The sequence below is a fragment of the Nicotiana attenuata genome, unplaced genomic scaffold, assembly GCF_001879085.1.
Source record: "Nicotiana attenuata strain UT unplaced genomic scaffold, NIATTr2, whole genome shotgun sequence".
Lineage (NCBI taxonomy): Eukaryota > Viridiplantae > Streptophyta > Magnoliopsida > Solanales > Solanaceae > Nicotiana > Nicotiana attenuata.
In genome coordinates this window covers 1061930-1084988 of record NW_017670285.1, presented here as the reverse complement: position 1 = coordinate 1084988, position 23059 = coordinate 1061930, and the positions used below count along the sequence as shown (strand labels likewise).

The 23059-nt window shown below is 40.4% G+C and overlaps 1 protein-coding gene across 1 annotated transcript; it reads left to right on the top strand.

Annotated features, from left to right (window-relative positions):
- The first annotated feature begins 21478 nt into the window (after positions 1–21478).
- LOC109237227 lies at positions 21479–22806 on the top strand. The gene is made up of 4 exons (XM_019403504.1): positions 21479–21720; positions 21786–22014; positions 22117–22398; positions 22495–22806. The coding sequence occupies exons 1-4, from the start codon at positions 21479–21481 to the stop codon at positions 22804–22806; spliced, it is 1065 nt and encodes a 354-aa protein (XP_019259049.1).
- The last annotated feature ends 253 nt before the right edge of the window (positions 22807–23059 follow it).

Below are 23059 nucleotides of genomic sequence, written 5' to 3'. Positions count from 1 at the left end.
TTAGAGACCTCTGACACTTGAGAGGTAAAGCCTCCTGAGTGTTCTTTGATGATATCAGAGGAATGACTAGAGATAGGGTTTTCAATACATGGAAGGGAAGCAGGGTTTATTAGAAAAGGAAAAACTATAGGAAAAGAGGAGGAACTAGGTGTGGATACAGTAGTATTGGAAGGAGTGGAATCGTGAATTTATGGGAATGATAGGGAAGTGAAAGTGGTGTTAATGGTGGGAGAAGGAAGCGATCGTTCGATTGCCATTTTAGGAGTATTTGGTAGGTAAGTTGAGTGAGAGAGAGATGAAGAGAGGATCACAGATATACAGAAGAGATGAAGGTTCATAACTTGCTGTGAGAGAGAAAGAAAGTTTTATTGGAAGAAGGGCTAATGATGAGAATAAAGAGAAACGGGTTCTGAATAGTTCTGAAAACGACGGCAGGTTATCGTGCAAAGGGGATGAAGGGATTTTAAAGACAAGACATGACATGCAGACTTTGAAAAGTCAGATGATGTGGCAGTTGAGTTAATTTTGTTAACATTTTTGAGAAGGCATGCAGAACAAACACATTACTACTAACCTGTGGTACAGGAACCTGATGCCCGAACAATTTTTTGAAAAAAGATTTTAGCAGCTCTTTTTTCGCAGTTCATAATTGTACCTTTAGCTTCTATGATCGTCATGCGTGTTTACCTGCAATGGTATCGATGTGAGTTAGGCTTGGCCAGAAAACACTTTAGCTAATTTTACCTGAAGATGTTTTACATAGCCAACTGATGGAGAATCAGGTTCTCCATTAGATTTTAGTAACCCCAGCTTCACCTTGTTTCTTCCAAAATGTTTCCTACCCAATGCTTTGATGAAGATACCTAGAATTTGGTCTTTTGTGCTACAGGGCTTTCCACAGATCAACCCTTTCTCCACATTGACCCTCAGAAGATAATGTTTCACCTCAATGTTCTTGTTCCTCTTGTTATGAACTGGATAGAGAAGGTATACCATCAGAGAATACTCCAAAATCTTCCAGTTACTGCTTAATTTATAGGATTTGAGCGCAGCAGGATGCTGCCGCTACACATTTTGCTTCACTTGTTGACGTAGCCATTGAGTTTTGCTTCCTTGTGCTCCAAGAGATGAGACATGATCATGGCAAGTGAATCATTCCAGAAGTGCTTTTCCTGTCCACAAGATAACCTGCATGGTTAACATCAGCGTACCCAATAAGGTTAAAACTGTCACCTAAGGGGTAATACAGGACCAGGTCCTGTGTTCCCTTAAGGTGTCTCAAACTTCTTTTGGCAGCCTTCAAGTAGGATTCTGTGGGACTTGGTTTTGGATTCTATTCTGGAGTGGAAATACAGAAGGGAATAGGGAATTTCCTCTCTTTTCTTGATTTATGATTCTTGTCTAAATCCAGAATGAAGAGGAGTGATTATGTTATCAGGTAGATAGGAGCTTTTGGTGTTTCCAGTTTGAGACTGAGGTTTGATTGGTAGAGGAACTTGGTAGGTTAATTGGATTTCCCTTCACTTCTTGTTTTGTTACTTGTGGAGTGCCTTGCACTACATCTCCATGCTTTCTTCAGCTTTAGTGGTAGTAATTGAGGTACCAGGTTCCTTGTGAGACGTGAAAGAGGATGTTACATTGTCTCTCACATGTCTCCTTCATCTTACTCATCATATCAGCCTTCCCATTTAAAACTTTAGATATTTCCCAGAGACCAGAGATGGTTCATTATATTGATCATCACTTCCTCCTTTGTTAGAGGAAGGTGCCTCGTTAAGTAACACATGAACACTTCCTTCCACCCAGTGTCCCCTTTTGTTGTAGACTTTGTGGCCTTTGCTTTTGTGGAAGGTATCCCAGAAATATTCCTTCATCGCCTTTTGCATCAAACTTCCCAAGCTGGTCCTTCCTGTTGTTGAGAACATGACATTTTCATTCAAAAGGTTCTCAGAGAGTTGTCTTTGGTTTTCTTCCATTCGCAGCTCATAGTGGATTTTGTTCAGGTGGGACCTGATTATACACCTGTTCACCAAGTAGCAAGCAGTGTTTATTGCTTTTGCCCAGAAGTTTTTGGTGATTCCACTTTTGTTACAAGCTCATCAAATTTGGCGTTGTCAATTTCTGTCCCGTGGTCAGATCTGATGCATACTACCTTCAATTTTATATTCACTTGGATCTTCTTGACAAAGGGCATAAATACTTCGAAAGTCTCATCCTTTGGTCTAAGAGTCAGTGTCCAGATGAATCTTGAATTTGGCAGAGCACGAACCGGGTTCTTCTGAGTTAATTTATTCAGAAGTGAGAAGCTTGCATGCCCCAATCTTCCATGCCAAAGTTCTGCGTCATTATCCACTGACTTCACGCATCTCATATCACCGGCTTATAGAGATTCAAAGTCAGCAACGTAGATTTTCTTGTTTCTTTTGCCTACTAAGACCACTTTGCCAGTTACCAGATTGATAACTGTGCACACTTTTGATAAGAACTCTACTTTGTTTCCTTTATCACAGATTTGAGAAACACTCAAGAGACTGTACTTCAGGCCATCCACACAGTACACGTTCTCAATTGAGTGTTAAAGAGACTTTCCAACTTTTCAACACCGAGAATGTATCCGCTCCTTTTTTTTTTATTTAAAAAAGATACATTCCCTTCCTGCAGGGGTTTCAGTGAGAGGAAATGCATTGTGCTTCCAGTCAGTGCTTTGAGCATCCACTGTCCATGGTCCATTGCAGTCCGCTTCCCCTCACTGTTCCCTGCACATGCAAATTATGGGTTAGATTTAGGAACCCAAACGAGTTTGGGTCCCTTGTTATGATAAAAGGGATGCATAAGAGCTTTTCTAGTCCATGCAGGCAACATTCATTTCTTGCGAGCGGTACCTGGTCCCTTGTTAGTAGTCACTTTATCAGTAAACACTTTGTTTTTCTGAACAAATTGAACCCTGGCCTGGCAATTTTCTTTAAAGTGCCCATTGTTCCCACAGTGGGTACACAGCCAGTTATCCGGAATAGTGACGTACTTGTTGTGAGGGTTGTAAGGAGTTTTCTCCCTTTGGAACCCAATTCCCTGCCTGTTTCCACTATTGTTGAGATACATGGCAGTGATCTGAGGACCAGGTCCACTTTAGAGATTTCTCAAGATCAACTTTTACTTTCTCCAATTCAGCCTGAAGTTGCCGATTTTTCTCAAGTTCACCACATACACTAGTTTTCATATCAGTTAATTCCTTTTCAAGCATGATGTGTGTCTCACTAGCTACTTCCTTCCCTTCACAAGACTCACAGTCCTATGTTTTCTATTGAGTCCCTCAATGGTTTTCTCCAGGTCAGTGATTATCACTAAAAGATCATCCCTCTCTTGCTCAGTAGATGCAATTTTTTCTTCTAGAGTGTGTTTCTCATTTCTAAGACCTTCTATTATTTCCTTCAAGTCAACGACCACTACCATCAGGTCATCTCTCTCATTTTATACACTAGTTATTTTTCATTCAGAACTTCCTTTTCTTTTTCAAGATTAGCTATGGTCTCATTTAGGTCCACTACACAGACCACCAGATCATCTCTAGATTGTTCAGCTTCTCCTAGTTCTAGGGTCAGGATCTCCTTATCATTATCAAGGCTATAATAAGCATCAATTAGAACATTTGCTAATGACCTTAACTTCTTAGAAGAGTAGGATTTCAGATTTCTCTGAACATCCCTGAAACTTACCTTACCATCTTCATCTTCTTCATCATCATCAGACTGAGCCACAACACAAATAGTGAGTCATATTTCATTGCTTCATTTCCACTGCCATCATGGAACTGTTTTCTGCATCTGGTTCCCTTTCTGATTCAATGGAGTAGTCTCCCCAAATGGCAAGAGCCTGCTTCACAACATTGTCAGCTGCAATTTTTTGACTGAATCGTTTGTCAGGAACCAGGTTCCTTTTTACTGCTTTGTCAGGGTTCTGTTTGTATTGCTCCTGTTTCACAAGTGGACAGTCTTTGATGAAATGCCCTGGCTTTCCGCACTTGTGACAGAGATCATTGTTCCTTGCCTTACTTGAACTGCCCCTCTTTGGTATACCGCCATTCCTTCGAACCATCTTTTGAAATCTTTTAGTAAGATAGGCCATATCACTATCTTCTTCACTTGAGTCACTGCTTTCAGCCTTGAGTACCAAGTTCTTTTCCTTCTTTGGCTCTCTCCTTTCACTGTCTTTCTTTGTTTTTATCTCGTAAGTCTTGAGATTACCAATCAACTCATCCATGGTTAGAGTTTGTAGATCTTTAGCTTCAGTGATGGCATTTACCTTACTTTCCCAAGAACCAGGTAAGACACTGAGAGTTTTCCTTACAAGCTTGTTTCTGGGAATAACATCTCCAAGTGAATTAAGCTCATTTATGATGGATGTGAATCTGGTATGCATATCCTGTATAGACTCATCATCCTTCATCCTAAAGAGCTCATACTCTGTGGTCAGCATGTCAATCTTGGACTGTTTAACCTGAGTGGTTCCTTCGTGTGCGGTTTGCAACACTTCCCATATTTCTTTGGCAGTATCACAAGCTGAGACTCTGTTGTACTCATCGGGTCCTATGCTACATATCAAGATTTTCTTGGCACGATAGTTCTTTTCTACGACTTTTTTTTGTCAATATCACTGTACTCCTTTATGTCTTTTGGCACCATTGGTCTAGTTTCTTCAAGCTTCTTCATAGGAACATGTGGACCATCACAGATGATGTCCCGCAGTTCTGAATCTTCGGCCATTATGAAATCATGCATGCGAGTCTTCCACCAGCCGTAGTACTGACCACTGAATCTAGGAGGTCTGTAGGTTGATTGTCCTTCCTCAAACATGGGTGGAGCAGCCATTGAGATCCTCTCTAGGTGTTAACCTTTTAGAAAGAACCTGCTCTGATACCAATTGTTAGCTTATATGAGTCCACCAAACTATAGAGCACCTGATCCTTTATGAGTTTCTATTGTGAATACTTTATGAAGTAGTAAATAAAAGAGACAAGGGATTTTTACGTGGAAAAATCCCACACAAGGGGACAAAAACCACGACCTACACTTGTAGGCTTTCAACATCACTAACTTGTAATTTAACTATTACAAGCCACTTTGGAATAACTCTATTACAAAGACTTCAACTTGACTAACTTGTGATACTCTAACCACAAGCCACTTTGTGACTCTCTAGTTACAAAGACTTTAAACTTATGACTAAACCTAGTCACAACATAAACTCAGAAAGTTTATGGATTTTGGGTTTCCTAAAACACAGCTTCTAAGAAAGCAAGATAGGAGTTACAATAAAGAATAATCAACAAGATTACAACTCAACTACGGATACACATAGACTCATTGTGAAACTGATCCTTTAGTGTAGTTGTCTTCTTGTTCTTGACACACCAGTGACTGCAATGTCGGATGAACACTTTAATGCTTGAGAGGATATCACTGAATGCACAAGCGAGTACTTTTTCCTTTTCACGAGGTTGTTACACTACAAAAGACATCACAATGGTGATGTCAATTCTTGAAACACGCTTCTTCCTAATGAGAAGTGACTGTTGCACTGTCTGCTGCACTGTCGCATGTACAGTTGCGGACAGTCACTTTTTGCAGTTGTGTTCCAGCTGTATAGTTGACTTGTACTTCTGTCAGAGAACCCCAAGGGACCAGGTCCTTGTTGTGTTCTTCTTTGTAACAGTTGCGGATAGTCACTTTCTGCTGTTATGTTCCAGCTATACAGTTGACGGAACCCTAAGGGACCAGGTCCCTATTGTGTTCTTCCTTGTGGTTGTTCACTCATTTGCTGGAGATGAGACTGGACATTGTTCATTTGAAATGTATACCAGGTGGGTCAGTTTCTCTATCTGGTTCTTGTCAAGAAGTTTGTTAGATCATCAAAACATAAGAAGCATAAGGCAAAGACATTGAAAACCCCTCAGGGTATAGGGAGATTGTGAGCTAAAAATGTTAAATATTGGGGTGTGAGATGATATAATTTTACACAAAAAGAGTCTTGAAACACAATGCACACATAATGATTGGTAGAATGCTTTAGCGATCTAGAATTACACATCATTCTCCTAATTGTGGGTCTCATTTTGTGATATTGCTAAAATAGATTGAAGTTGCTAATTCCGGAACCCCCTCCCCCTTTAAAGTATTAAGGAAAGCTCTATTGAGGTATGTATGGATAAACCCCCTTCTTATTAGAATCGAACCCCTGGCATCCGTGAAATTGGTGTAAGTCCCTAAATTGATCATGCTAGAATCGTTTGCCCTATTGTGTTGTGTTGATAGATTTATGTTCAATGATTGTCTAACTGCTTATCATGTCTGATCTTCCTTTGTGAGTATGCTTGACAGTGTAGAATGTGTGTGAGGAAGGTTAAGAACTCATATCAAGAAATTGAATAAAGGTTTTTGTGCCAATTCATATGTGAAGTCTCTGTATGATTAGAATCCCTGAGCTTTTCCCTTGCCTATGAACATGCCTTATATGATAGGCCTTATTGTTGCTATGATGATGTTGTTGAACGTGTAAAAGGGAACTTGAATTGTGAAATGCGACCAAAGGCCAAGAAGGATGTGATATATGAGGTTACACGTGCCATGTAATGAAAGATTGAAAGGAAATGTGAATTGAGATGAATGATTGAAAGGATGATGTCTCAAGTGAGATGGCCTAGCCGATCGGGCCGTGATCGGACACCATGCCGCACACATGGTGGTAATTGTGCTGAATTGATTGATTGAAATTATGGAAATAGATGATGTGTCAAATGAGATGACCTATCCGGTTGAGTCGAGATCGGACTCCGTGTAGGAACACAGTGGTATTGTGGATTATGGCACATGTCATTGAGATTATCAAACATAAATAAGATGGGAACTTGTCCGGAAATTATGTGATCCTTGCCTGATGTTTTGATATGTGTTGAAGCTCTTATAGTATATCATGACGGCCTCCCTTCTTGATTTCATATTGTGTCATTGTTCGTTCTATTAAGATTGGTGTTTAGCTTTACATACTAGTACTATTCCACAGCGCTATCGCCCCTTTTGCTGGGGGCGCTACATCTTCTAATGGATGTAGGTGGTTCCATAGCTGACACTGTTGATCGCAGCTAGAGGTGCTTGCCTTCATCTTCCCAGCAGTCTTGGTGAGCCCCATTCCTTCCGGGGATCATGTAATACATCTTTTGCTTATATGATTGCCATATTTTGAGGTATAGTCGGGGACTTGTTGCCGGCCCGTTTGTAGTAATTTCTTCTGTATCTACTTAGAGGCTCCGTAGACATTATGTGGGTTGTATATGGGTGTTGGGAAGTCATGGATGATGTTGTGTTTGGATTGTTGTTTCACTAAATAGTAGGGTGTATGTGTTTTGGACAACTCAACAATGATGTAGTTAATGAAATGGCTTAGTAATGTACTTGTATGATCTCCTATTGTCTAATTAATGAAATCACGTATTCTCTCGAGCGTAAGTGAGATGGGTAGGAAGTGTCCAGCAGGCTTGCTCGGCCGGGTTCACTCGGTTGAGCGCCGGCCGCGCCTCCCGAACTTGGGGCGCGACGAACTTGGTATCAGAGCCTAAGGTTTCAAAGTGTCCTAGGATGTCTCGGAGCCGTGTCTAGTAGATTCCTTCTTATTGGTGTGTGGTCGATCGCATCTATAAGTTGGAGGTTACTTCGACATTTAGGAATAATACCCTTCTTTGTTGATTTGTATCATGCGATAGAGTTGAATGTGAGGTTGTTCTCCTCTAACACGTGCATTGTTCTAACTTTCAGTAAATGGCACCTATGAAGAAAGCAAGAATTGGCCAGGAAAGCAATGCCACCCCAGGAGTGGCTGTTGATTCTCAACTTGATTATGCGGGAGAGGATACTTCCCTGACTATTCCACTGCCTAATTCTTCTACACCAGAACAGACTGTCCTAGCCCCTATATCTACTGAGGGCGCAACTATCCCTCCCACTGATATTCTGTTCCACCTCCAGCCCCAACTTCCGATTCTGGTACTTCTAATAGGGATCTTAGGGAGCTATTTAGATGCTGACACAGTTAGTGGCTTCTCACACTACTGGGAAACAGGCCTATGGCAACGGCAGGTAAATCGTTGCAATTGATAGGCCAACCGTTGCCATAGTTGTATTGGAACGGTTCAGCGACCGTGACATCCGCTCGCGTGCCAATAGATCTACAGCAACGGTTTTGGCAATGGTTGACCACACCGTTGCTATAGATCAAGCTATCGCGACGGTTTTCCTTCTGTCTGAAGCAACGAGTGTTCATTTCAACTGCAACGGTTGAAACCGTTACCATATAGTTTATGCAACGGTTGTAAACTGTTACCATATTATTTACTACAATGGTTGAAAACTGTTACAATATGGTTTATTGCAATGGTTATGTATGATATTGCAACGTTTATTTACAGCTATTGTAACGGTTTCATTGTGCTACCGTAACGGTTTTGTTTCTATTGCATTAGTTTCAATTGCCAATTGCATCGGTTTGTCACACTTTATGGAACGGTTTGCAAGACCTATCAGAACGGTTTAGAATGTCTATGGCAACAGTATTTGTGCTTATTGCAACGGTTCTATTAGGCTATTTTAAACGTTTAATTGACATTACTACCTGGAAATATTTGTAATTATAACCTGGAAATTATATAAATAAAAAGATAAAACACTTCATAATCTTTCATATCCAGTAAGCTAAGAATAACGATAATAGCAAAATATTTTAACCCAATTATATAAGTTTTACAGTTCAATACTTCAAAAGTTAAAGTTTCAAATGTTATAACAAAAGACTCCAAGAATATCGACAACAACTCAAAGTTCTTCTTAAGTAAGGTCTAGATCTTCACTATCTTCATCTTCCCTTTCTTTAGTTGCTCCACCTTCTCCATGTTCCCTTTCTTCAGTTGCTCCACCTACAAAAGAGAATAAATAAAGTCATTAAATAAGAATGGTTATAGTAGAATTTTCTCTAATTGTAACTTTGTAAGTAGAGAATGGGTTGGTCTCCTGACACATCAAAGGTGGGGATGAAGATGGTGTACGCGAGCTCATAAGACAGATTCAAGAGAGAATTAGATGGAATTCAAGTTGAATTACAAGCAACGGATCCTAGCGAAATGAGCCTTGAAATTATAAAGTCGCGAGCACTTTGAATCTCATCATATATGCTGCAGCCTCCCCTCATTAATGCTAGCTGTTGTATTTTAGTGTTTTTAATTTCCTGTGTTGTTTGATTATGTTCAAGTCATACAGTAAACTTGTGATGGCTTACTAAATTACCTTGCTATGTAGTTTGTATGTATGCTCCAACAGCTCAATGTAACTTGTGTCAGTTTCATATTTTCAGCAGCCTGATCATCTCTGAATATCATATTCAACTTCTCAATCAAATTTTACTAAACTAAAAAAGTATCCTGGACTTTTGTTTCTGTCTTTCTTTTTTTGGGTTATAAATGAAGTACTAGTTCTTGGTACCAACCATATACTAGCAACAAACTGCTGCTGCAAAATAAATGCTTGAAATTAGGATACACCCACCCAGGGAAGAGAATAAGGTTCAAAGATCATTAGATCTACTGAACTAGTTTGTACAACCACCAGGGTGCAACTACTAACGTGCAGCAGGCATTCTTTCAAGTTCTATTGAAGAAAAGTACAAGAAGAGCTCCCAAAAAATAACCACAAAAATTAGGGCCCCCTTACAGCATAAAGATTTAGTTTTGGGGTAGAGCTAATCTATTGATCACGCCCAATTATGCCTTTTAGAAAAGGACTAAGCAGTCGTTGCACATATAATCTAATTTACAAGTCCGGAATCGAATCCCAAGGAAATTAACCTACTAATCACGCCAACTAGTTTCACAAGAATTCAAGTAATCAAGTTGGAGAATATTAAAACATAGTGTTCTTTCCACTTCCAGGCCATTGCACAACCAAATACTCTGCCCATGCACCAAGAAAAACTAAAAGAAGATCTCAAATTTAACCACATTGGCTGAAAATTATAATAAAAGAATTCAGCCAACACCACAGCAGGCTACACAGAAAAACAAAAAGGCTCTCAAATTTAGCCACATTGGATAATATTAAATCAGGAAAAAAAATGAGCACTTAGCCCCACAACAAAATTGTATAGAATAATGCAATACTTTCACCAAAAAAAAGAACAAGAAATTTCATCAACTAGCTCGGTTAAAAGCCTTATCAGAGAGAGCAGTGGCAGAAAAGCAACAGAAGGAGAAGAAGAAGAAGAAGAAGAAGAAGAAGAAGAAGAAGGAGGAAGAGAAGAAGAGTACGTACTGACCTCGATTATTACTCCCAGTAGATAAACGATTGATTAGTTGCACAACACCTTGTTGTGCAGAGGAAGCATCTCCATGTGAACGAGCATTGAAAGCCAGCATGCTGGGATCAACCTGTAAGTCTGGATTGAGACGCTTAAGTTGTGAATTGATGTTAACTGCAACTTGTAGTTCCATGGCATCTTTTTGTGCATTGAACTTTTCCTGCACTCTTTGTTGCATCCTTTCTTCCATTTCCACCATTTTTTGTTGTAGCATCTCATCGGTAGAACTTGAAGAGGTTCCAATATCTCCCACTTTTCTTTTTAAGGAAGTCTTGGTAACCCCACGTCCGTACAATCATAGGCATCCTGGATGCTCAGGTCCCATGATGGACGCAAACACGTCAACTGATTGACTGCCATCTTCAGTTTCTTGTGTTGATTGTATTCTATCCATTTTAGCCTACAAGACCAAATTGAGTCAATTTTAGATTGAAACGTATATAAAATTGAGTCAATAACTAATAACAGACAAATGATATCAACAAACTTTAAATTTGTAACTCGTACAATTTTATTAAGAGTATCCGCATACGAGGCCTTGTATACTCGATCGGGCTTTCTTTTTCTTGTAGCCACAAATATGTCCTTACTTGATAGAGGTTCAGAAGTTTCTTTCTTTTTTTTCCTGGTTACATAAAAAGTGGTATAAAATAGTTCAGATTTTGCCTAGCAAGTTCATATTTACAAGAATAAGAAGAAAAAAAAAATCAAACCTCGCATATTCTAGTAAAACTTTTTTGCCAGCAGTGTGTGGATATCTCAACTTTTTGCGATTCTCAGTGTTGGTTTCTTTCATTTTCTACAACAAAAAAGAAACATTGAGGATAGTGTCGAATATACACTGTAAGTGTCTAGCCAACACTATGATGAGATGATGCTATCATGCACGTACTGTCGAATATACACTCAGAGTGCTATCATGCACATTCTGGTGCAAACACTATGATGAGATGATGCACATTATTTCTTTTCCTGTTCATAGTGACAACTTGATTGATACACTGTGTCAGCATTAATTAATGCACAAAATGAGAAAGGCAATAAGAACTAAGAATAAAAATATATAACTGGGTAGAAATTGGGCAGAATCTGGGCAGAAACGGGGCAGAATTTTTCTGAAAAAAATTTGCCAGCATTTCTGTACTTTTTGGATGTTTAGAAAGAAAAAGAAAAAGAAGAAGAAGAAGAAGAAGAAGATGAAGAAGAATGAAAACAAAAACATACCTGTTGAAACTTGAAAGCTGTTTTTGAGGAAGAAAAGGCTGGTTTAGAACCCTAGTTTGCTGCTGAAGAAGTGTCTAAAACAGAAAACTCAACGATTTGGGTCTTTTAGTTGAAAAAGACTCGTTTGGGCCTTTTAATTCAAGACGCGATCGCTTCTTCCACTCCCGACCGCTTCATCGCTTCTCGCTTTTTAGAGAGAAGCGGTCGCTTTTCTGTACCTGAGCCGCTTTTAGTTGGGGTAGCGACCAACCCATCGCTCCGCTTCGTTTCTCGCTTAAAGCGAGGAAGATGACGCTTTTTTTAACACTGCACTGAGTATTCCCTGATCACCAGTTGTATCTCTTACCCTCTGCATCTCTCTGTACTTGTAACTGTATGTGGCTAATGCTTTATTGGCGGGAGACTTGTCTTTGTCTAATTATATTTTTTGGTTGAGTAGTTTAAACATCTGAACTGTTCCTACTTCTAGTTTAAAAATCAGAACAGTTCTTACTTCCTAGTTTAGATGTTGCATGTTGCATTCAGGTAGGGATTAGAAACTCAACTTAATGCATTGGGACATGAAAATAAAACATGTGTGCAAGTTATCCATAAATAAAGTACCTAGCGTAGTATAGCACAGAATCATAGTTAAAAATTTAACCAGATTATGAGTTTCATTCACAAAATGCAACCATAGTAATTAAGCTGAAGAGCAACTATATTTCTCGCCTAAGAACATGCTTTCTAAATAAACAAAAATCAGACATTTTAAGCAAATCATGGAACAATATTCAGTTTTACCTTGTAGGTATCAGAGTTCCAATATCTAAGAAGTTCCCTAAATTGAGAATCCGGAACATCAACCGGCCTATTCTCCATTCGAAGCTCGTCATTCTCATAGGGTTCAAAATGGTCTTTATATAACTGGTTTTTGTAATTGATTGAAAAATCAAGCATTTGAAATTGATTGAAAAATCCACTTTTTTGCACCTTCATGAATGTCATATTTTCCCTACAAATTTAGAGCAGTTAGGTTTGTGTAAACAATATGAAATATCCACACGCACCTATTGAATATTGCGAATTTCAAACCATGATATATTTCAACATATCTTCTTTTGTCTCAAGTTTCCTCCAATCAAACACATTAAGAGGACAAAAGGTCGCATTCCTTGCCAATGTACCAAGGAAGCTACCCAACTCATTTACATCATCTTCAGTAGGACCTATGGGTTGATTGTTCTCATTTAGCACAACCCAGAGTCTATTCACATAACTTAGTTTTCACCAAAAGAGAAAAAGAGAGAATATAAAACAGAGAATTGAAATAAAGACAAAACAATCTCTTTCATTAATATATTTACAAAATTATGCATAGCAACAAACATTGACAAGTACAACAACAAAAAGAGGTTCAAAAGTCATTTTCCATATGCATCTCATACGGCTACAAGTTATGCTGTTTGACCTTGAATCAAGCTTACAAAAAAGAAAAGAAAAAGCAAAATAAAAATTTCAAAGAATTCTAAAAAGTTTTTAAAACCCAAAATCCAACCTTTCACAGAATTTCACCAGATGATGAATCAAAAACAGAGTTCTCAACAACCCATACCCAAAAACAGGAAAACCCCAATTACCAAAACTTAAACACGTGGGAGAATAGCCCAACGTGCACATGAAGAATCAACAACAACAACAACAATAACAACCCAGTAAAATCCCACAAGTGGGGTCTGGGGAGGGTAGTATGTACGCAGACCTTACCCCTACCCCGAAGGCGTAGAGAGGCTGTTTCCGGAAGACCCTCGGCTCAGCTAACAACCAACTTGTTCCGCAAATTCTCAAGTAAGTTGCAGGTTTCACAATTTCAAATTGATTCAGCAACAATGTTCAAGAACCATCACTAACTATCAGCAGCTAACTGGTACAAAACTACGCAACTGAAGCAACAAAGTTTCCCAACGAAATGCAGATTTTCAGCAGCTTAATAGTGGAGAAGCAGAGTAGAATTTGTGGCTCAGTTGTGCAAAACACTTAAACCAAACAACAGCTAATTTAGAGAGCTCAACCAAACTATCCCTAACTAGTCCCTGAATGTTAGCAGTTGTCAGGGGCAGAAAATTGTGACTCAAACAGTGCAGTGGAATGGGAAACTCAAGAACAAAATTCAATTCAACAGCTATGAGGATACTCCACAAGATAATTCATTAGCAACTTCTAGTCGACTTATGAATTCAAACTCAATCAATCCCAACAATGAGTCCCAAGTATTTCAGTCTAATACCAATTCCAAAATTCAACCAACAACAATGAATTAGAATTCCAACAACAAGAGAAACTATCAAGTCGAACTCACAAAATCAGTTCAACAATCTCCAAGAAATTTTACAGCAAATAGTTTCAACCAATGGCAGCCTCAAGTCGAACTAAGAATTTAGTTCAATACTCAAAAAAAAATCAAGCTTAAACTACGTGAGTCGAATTCACAGATTCAAATCGGTCGATCCCAGATAATAGTAATGAAGTTCAGTCTTCTATTCGATTAATCAATCACAAATACCTCAGAATCCAGAAATTGACACAAGCATAGAGAAATCAGACCTGATGCGTCGAGGAGTGCATAGGCTATGCAACAGCTTCAGACACTCAACTCCAGAAATTTGAAGTTGTTCTTCGAGCTTTAGCACCAGAAATTTGATTGTCGAGCAATCCTCAAACAAAGGAACCCAAGCTTCAGCCACAACTTCTCGACACCAATTAGAATAAAACTGCAAAACCAATTTGTTCAGACACTCACGAAAACAACGAACCCTAGGTCGTCTTCTCCGTTAACTCGCTAAGCAACTTTGAACCAAAACTTGTTTAAAAATAATTCCAAAAAGCTTCAAATACCCAAAATCTAGCTTTTTTACAAATTCAGCCTTTAATAAAATACCACAGGAATTTAGCCATCGACACTAGTATATCTGAAGTGTAAAGATAGATGTCAAACTGACTAAAGGATTATACAACGAGTTTATATAGATCTAAAACATGATATATGATTCCAAATTTATTTCGCTTGAACTAAAGAATAAGGCCAGATTTCTCGATTAAGAGCCAGAAAGTGCAAAGAGAGCAAAAAAAATCTTATTACCTTCGTATTTTTGGGCTCCGAATTGTTTCTCCTTAGTTTGTAAATGATTATGGAGACTGGAGAGAATTGAAGGTTTTTCAGGGCATCGGAGGGTGAGAGATATGGGGGTATTGGAGTTTTTAGCAGTGTATCAGCGAAGAAGAAGAAGATTTTTGGAGAGAGAGAGAGATGGGGGCGGGTATCAGTGAAGAAGAAGAAGATGACTCGGTGTTTTTACTTTGGGGGTATCGGCTAGTAGAGGGGGTATCGCAGTTAATGGGGAAATTAAGTGCCAAAAAAGTTTTTTATTTAATATGTATATTATTAAAATTATTAAAAAATAAAATGAATAGGGGTTGATTTGGCGGGTGTAATAAAATTCACGAGGGAAAATAAGGGGGGGGGGGAATAACCGTTCCAATAGAAATTTTTACAACGAATGCGTTCCCGTAGATAATTTTATTGGGATGGTTCATATAATCGTTGCGCCAGATGAATCTATGGCAACGATTGTTTTACAATTGCAACGGTTCTATAGTTAAAGTGTGCTGATATCACCTAAATGCTACTGTAACGGTTATAACCATTACCATACAGGTTCTATGGCAACGGTTGTTGAACCATTGCTAAAATAACTGTTGCCATAGCCACATTTTCTGGTAGTGTCAAGCCCAAAGGTCGAATGTTGCACCCACATCATCTAGTCATCAAGGGGATTCTCCGGGTTCTAGGGTGAACAGATTTCTCTAGTTAGATCCGTCGGTGTTCACAGGTACTGATCCCGAGGCAGACCCTCAGGATTTCATTGATGAGATGCATAAGACTCTCCGTCTTATGCGCGCTACTGAGACAAAGGGAGTGGAGTTGGCCGCCTATCGCCTGAAAGGGGTTGCATATTCATGGTTTGAGATGTGGGAGGATTCTCGCGATGAGGGGAGCCCTCCGGCAAGGTGGAGCGAGTTTGCGGATGCTTTCATGGACCATTTCTTGCCTGCCGAGACTAAGGCAGCCCGCACCGCGGAATTTGAGAACCTCAGAAAGGGTAGTAGGAGTGTATGGGAGTATCACATGGATTTCGCGCGCTTGTCAAAGTATACCATTCATATGATGCCCACCATGGAGGCCAGAGTGCGTCGATTTGTGCAGGGCCTTAGCCCTTTGGTTATTAATAAGGCTGCCACAGCTGCTTTAAACTCTAATATGAACTATGGAAAGATGGTACCGTTTGCTCAAGCTACGGAGACCCGCAAGTTGAAGAATAGGATGGAGAGAGAGGGTAGCAGTAGGGCCCGATCCGCGGGCCATCCTAGTAATTCATTTGGTGGGGGAAGATCAGTCTTTAGGGGAGGATCCTCGGGTCCATCTCAGTCTTATGCTCAGTTCACAGCTAGTGCACCGCCAGCGGGGCACAGTCAGCAGCAGGCTAGTCGTTTCAGGCCTGATCAGGGCAGCAGGGGACCCCACCGGCAAGGCCGATCAGGAGGGAGATTCCAGTAGCAGCAGAGGCCCCCATGCCCCAAGTGTGGAAGGATGCATTTCAGTATTTGCTACATGGACCTGCCAATATGTTATGGGTACGGAATGAGAGGCCATATTCAGAGGGAGTGTCGCGTATCCCGCCAGGGTATGGGTAGGGGCACAACACAACCAGCCAGCCCAGCAGCTACTACATCTTCAGCACCCTCTCTAGCTCGAGGTATTCCAGCACCCGCATGGCGTGGTGCAGCTAGGAGTGGTGCACAGGGTTTGGGAGGACCCAGCCGATTCTATGCTATGAGTGGACGCCATAGTGCAGAGGCTTCTCCAGATGTTGTCACAGGTATTCTGACTGTTCAATCCCATGATGTGTATGCTCTTATTGATCCTGGGTCCGCCTTGTCCTATGTTACCCCTTATATTGCTATGGAATTTGGGAGATAGAGCCGGAACAGCTTCGTGAGCCATTCTCGGTATCTACTCTGATTGTTGAGTCTATTACGGCCGCGCGAGTTTATAGAGATTGTGTTGTTACGGTACGTGGTCGGGATACCATGGCCGATCTCATTGAATTGGGGATGGTTTATTTTGATGTAATAATAGGAATGTATTGGCTTTACTCATGTTTCGCAAAACTTGATTGTCGGACTAGAACCATGAGGCTTGAGTTTGCTAATGAGCCCGCTGTTAAATGGAAGGGAGATAATGTTGTGCCGGAAGGTCAGTTTACTTATTACCTTAAGGCCACTAAGATGATCAAGAAAGGGGTGTATCTATCATTTAGTCCGGGCTACAGACACCAATGCCGAGGCACCTAGCCTTGAGTTCGTGCCAATTGTGAATGAATTTTCAGATGTCTTTCCAGATGAGCTCCCTGGGATCCCACCAGACAGGGAGATTGATTTTGGGATCGATGTGATGCCAGGCACGCAGCCTATATCAATTCCACCTTATAAAATGGCGCCGGCAGAATTGAAGGATTTGTTAGAGAAGGGTTTCATCTGGCCGAGTGTGTCGCCATGGGGTGCACCGGCTTTGTTTTTAAGAAAGAAAGATGGATCGTTACGGATGTGTATTGACTACCGGCAACTCAACAAAGTCACTATCAAAAATAAATACCCTCTACCAAGGATAAATGACTTGTTTGATCAATTGCAAGGTGCTAAGTGCTTCTCAAAAATTGGCCTACGATCCGGGTATCATCAATTGAAGATAAGGGAGCACGATATTCCAAAAATAGCTTTCAGGACACGGTGTGGGCACTTTGAATTTCTGGTGATGTCTTTCGGGCTAACAAATGCCCCGACAGCTTTCATGGATCTTATGAATCGAGTCTTCATGCCTTTTCTAGACTCCTTTGTGATAGTGTTTGTCACGCCCCAAAACCGTGGAACGTGACCGGCGCTCAACCGAGTAAACCCGACTGAGCAAGCCTGCCAGATTTCATTCTACCCAAACTAGTTCATGAACAAAGAGGGAATATTATCCCATTTAATCAAAACACTAAGCGATCTTCCACTAGCAACTTTCATTTCATTTCCGTTAATGACTTCATTCAAGGTTTTTCAAAATATTACAAGTTTACAAGTTTAATGAAAAGCATTCTTATCAAATACCAACATTCTAGTCTCGACCCCCAACATCAACCATCACCCATAAACAGTCTACGGAGCCTCTAAATACAGTAGAAGAGTAGTAGGGAAATGCCGGCAACAAGACTCCGGCTATACCTCAAAATGTGATGAGAAAATGAACAAAAGATACATGACATAACCCCGGGATGGAGTGGGGCTCACCAAGACTGCTGGGAAGAGAATACCGCTATCACTGGCCGATGCTGCTCGCTGTGGAACCACCTGTATAATAAAACGATACAGCGCCCCCGGTAAAAGGGACGTTAGAGCCATCGAATAGCACTAGTATGTAAGGCTAAAAGTCCTCTTTCAAAATAGAATGTCCATATAAGCGGAGACAACACATAGAAACAACAAGTCACAATCAACAATATCCAAGTAACCAATTGAAACATAACGATTTTTAAAGTAGGAAAATAGTATATATATACATTTTTGGTTGGGAGATCACTAGCACCGATATTACCATAGTCTTTGTTAGCACGGAGTCCGATCACGCTCGATCGGCTAGGCCATCTCCCTACGGACAATGTGGTTTGACATTGTGATACGAAAGAAAGTTGTCACAAGAGTAGTACCACCATGTGCGCAACATGGAGTCTGATCTCCACCCGATCAGCTAGGCCGCCTTCCCACATATACCGTGTGGGTTGGCTTTTTCTTTTCCAATTCACAGGTATTAGTTTCATCCCACTTTGGGGGAATAGTCACAATTTCACCAATATTTCAATTTCATCCCAAATCACACTCCACTCCTACACCGGCACTTGTAGTTTCAGGTGTGGGCCTTATGACCCATGCTTCCTCGGTCTAGCTAATGATACTCCCAAAAACATTTTTGATTCGATTTAATATTGCACACAAGTGTAGTATAAATACAATTATACAAATATAGCATAAGTGCAACCATGCTTACCTCAATACTTTTCACATTTTATAGTTCTTATTAGTGTTCTCAATCTCTCTCGATAACAGTAGCTCTTTGGCCCTTTGGGCCTTTCACAAGGTTCATCTTTTTCATGGCACGAAGGCCGCATTTGTTTTTTCCCGCATTTTTCATCTCCTTTATTTCCAAGGATCGCCAACCAATATCAATGTACCAAATACTCCGGTAATCATATATTTTCGAGTTTGATGGTAATAGAATCATCAAACACAAGGGATTCTTCCCAAAGAGGGACATGCCAATCAACAATTGAAATACACATTGAAGTTATAAGCAAACAATCACCTCAATTACCCTTGAATTACCCCTTTTTTCCAACATAACAAAAGCACAATTTTCAGCATCGTAATGTGTAAGAACTCGCATTACATTGAATGTATTTATAAGGCAAAGCATTATCTACAACAGCCACTTAGGGGCATAATTCGGGTACAAGACCTTTAGGCCGTTCTATTTATTTGAAGTTAGTTCATAACGATTGGGTCAAGGCTTATTTCATAATTGTTTCACCTTTTCTTATACGATTCATTTCTGTACATCTTTACAGGTTATCAACAAGTAGACATGTTCAATCAAGGCATTCAGTACACATAGAGCAACTAGGAACATTAAACAGATCGATTTCTTCTCACACAATTAATATACTAATCTTCAATTAGAAAGTGACTCAAGGCTATACCATTTTGGTAGAAAAACCACACTTAACTTACAAAGACAATATGGAATCCACTTCCGAGAGAGAAAGTTTAGGAACATAACAAATTGAACCACAAATTAGAGAAGTGATCATAGTTCTAGCTCATTTGAGCATATTCTCAACACTAAGTGTGCATTAAGCTTTTAAAACCATTTTGTGAAAGATCCTACCATCCCTCATCCCATCCTTAGCTCAAGACCTTACCAAATACATTAAGAACTCATGCATGCAAGATATCCACTCCCATACTCATGGATTATCCTTCTAGTGGTCTATCTTAGTTATATCTAGTAATTATGAGCTTGGGCTATAGAACCTTACCTCTTAGGAAGAAGATCTAGGTGCCTTTCTTGACAAATCTTCAAGGTCTAAGCAAGATCCTAGGAGAAATGTTGATGAAGAAACCCTTCTCGCTCTAGGACCCTCTTTCTCTCTCTCTCTCTAAATGTATCAGAAAATAGGCCAAAAATGAAGGGTAGCATATAATATATCGACATGGGGTCGGGTAAGAAAATTAGAAATTTGGAGCCCCGAAACTGATCTGCGATCGCATTAGCAATCGCATAATGGACATGCGGTTCGCAAAATGGACCGCAAAAATGGTCCCAAAAACTGAACATACTGCCTGGGTATGCGACAAGAATGCGGTCCGCATATCTGTTCTGCGGTCGCATAATGCACCGTAGAATTGCTCCTTGCAAAAATCCCAAGGGGATTATGTGACGACTATGCGGCCCGCATATCGATTATGCGATCGCATAATTGGCCGCATAGTTGACCTCAAAATTGACCAACACACTGCTTCACCCTGCAGCGACTATGCGGTCCGCATAGCTATTATGCGACCACATAATGGACTGCAGAAACGCACTCTTCTGAAAAATATTTTTCCTTAACTTTTTAATACATAGATCAATCCAAAGGGTCCGGACCATATTGATAATTGGCACTACGAGATCTCGGGTTTTTGAGCAAAATTTTCACGGGGCCTTACAGTGTTCATTGACGATATTCTTGTGTATTCCCGAAGTCGAGAGGACCATGCTGACCATCTCAGGGCAGTTCTGCAGACTCTTCAACAGCACCAGTTGTATGCAAAGTTTTCAAAATGTGAATTTTGGCTTGAATCTGTCACGTTCTTGGGTCGTGTCATCTCTAGAGAAGAAATTATGGTTGATCCTCAAAAGATTGCAGCAGTAAAGAATTGGCCTAGACCTACCACTCCAACAGAGATTCGCAGTTTCTTAGGTTTGGCCGGGTACTACAAAAGATTTGTGGAGGATTTTTTTCTCTTCCCTCTCCATTAACTAAATTGACGCAGAAAGCGGTTAAGTTCCAGTGGCCGATGCTTGTGAAAGGAGCTTCCAGGAATTGAAATCAAGACTGACTACAATGCCGGTATTGACCTTGCCAGAGGGTACAAAGGGGTTTGTGGTATATTGTGATGCTTCAAGGATCGGGCTTGGGTATGTGTTAATGCGACACGGCAAGGTTATAGCTTACGCTTCTAGGCAACTCAAGAATCATGAAAAGAACTATCCAACCCATGACTTAGAGCTTGCGCCGGTGGTATTTGCACTAAAGATTTGGCGACATTATTTGTATGGGGTCCATGTGGATGTATTTACGGACCACAAGACCCTTCAATATATTTTCAAACAAAGGGAATTGACTCTGAGGCAGAGAAGATGGCTTGAGTTACTCAAGGATTATGATATTGATATTCTCTATCACCCGGGAAAAGCCAATGTCGTGGCAGATGCTCTTAGTCGAAAATTTATGGGAAGTTTGGCTCAGTTGGAGGAGTATCAAAGGTCGTTGGCTAGGGAGGTTCACCAGTTGGCTAGTTTGGGAGTTCTTCTAGCGGACTCCAGTGAAGGCGGAGTGATTGTACAAAATAGAGCTAAATCATCGCTTGTGGCAGAGGTTAAGGAGAAACAATACACGATCCATTGTTGATACAATTGAAGGAGGGGATTCATAAACATAAATGTATGGTTTTTTCTGTTGGCATGGGAGATGGTACACTAAGGTACCAAGGGCGTCTATGTGTTCCAGATGTAGATGGTCTCCGGGAGAGAACAATGACCGAGGCTCACACTTCTAAATATTTCGTGCACCCAGGCCCTACAAAGATGTATCATGATCTTAAGGAAGTTTATTGGTGGAATGACATGAAGAGGAGTGTAGCGGACTTTGTGGCAAAATGTCCAAACAGTCAGCAAGTGAAGGCCAAACACCAAAGGCACGGAGGGTTGGCACAGAACATAGAAATTCCAATGTGGAAGTGGGGAATGATTAATATGGACTTTGTGGTAGGAATACCGTGCACCCCGCACAAGGTGGACTCAATTTGGGTAATCGTGGATCAACTCACGAAATCAGCTTCTTGCCAGTCAAATCTACCTACACAACAAAACAATATGCTCAGTTGTATATCAAGGAAATAGTGAGGTTGCATGGAACCCTAGTTTCCATCATTTCTGACCAAGGGGCACAGTTCACGGCAAATTTTTGGAAGAAATTTCAGCAAGGTTTGGGTACTCAAGTGAATCTTAGTACAACCTTTCATCCATAGACCGACGGGCAGGCAGAGCAGACTATTCAGACACTTGGGGATATGTTGTGCGCTTATTTTTTTGACTTCAAGGGTAGCTGGGATGATCATTTACCGCTTGTAGAATTTGCCTACAACAACAGTTATCATGGTGGTATTCAGATGATACAGTTCGAGGCTTTATATGGTAGGAGATGTAGATCTCCCATTAGGCGGTTCAATATTGGGGAAGCCGAATTGATAGGACCAGACCTCGTGCATCAGGCTATGGAGAAGGTTAAAATCATAAAGCAACGATTTAAAACTGCTCAGAGTCGTCAGAAGTCCTATTCGGATATTCGTCGTAGGGATTTGGAGTTCAAAGAGGATGATTGGGTATTCTTGAAGGTCTCCCATATGAAGGGCATAATGCAGTTTGGAATGAAAGGAAAATTGAGTCCGAGGTATGTCGGGCCGTACAGAATCATTCAGAGGATTGGTCAGGTGGCGTACAAGCTCGAGCTACCACCTGAGATGTCATTAGTGCACCCGATATTCCATGTGTCTGTGTTGAAGAAGGTAGTTGGAGATCCGTCGGCTATTGTACCAGTTGAGACTATAGAGGTTAATGAAGAGCTGTCATATGAAGAAATTCCAGTTTCTATTCTTGATAGGCATGTCCGAAAGCTAAGAAATAAAGAAATTGCCTTGGTAAAAATGTTATGGAGAAACCAGCAGGTTGAGGAGGCCACTTGGGAGGCCGAGGGAGAAATGGAGAAGAAGTACCCTCATTTGCTTGAATAGCTATGTAATGTTTCTTTGGAAGTGTCGCCTATGAATTTTGTATCACACGTGCAGTTAATGTTAGAGGTATTCCTTTTGGTTATATGTTGGTTGTGAGGCTACTGTCGGTGTTGTCTTGAGTTCTGTTATGTCACTATGTTATGTATATGTTTCTAGGATTGGTTCTTGGATTCTCTGACAGGTGGATAGACCTAATTGCAAAGGAAACTCTGCCAAAATTTTTAGAAAAATTGAGAGTTAGTAAAAATATGGG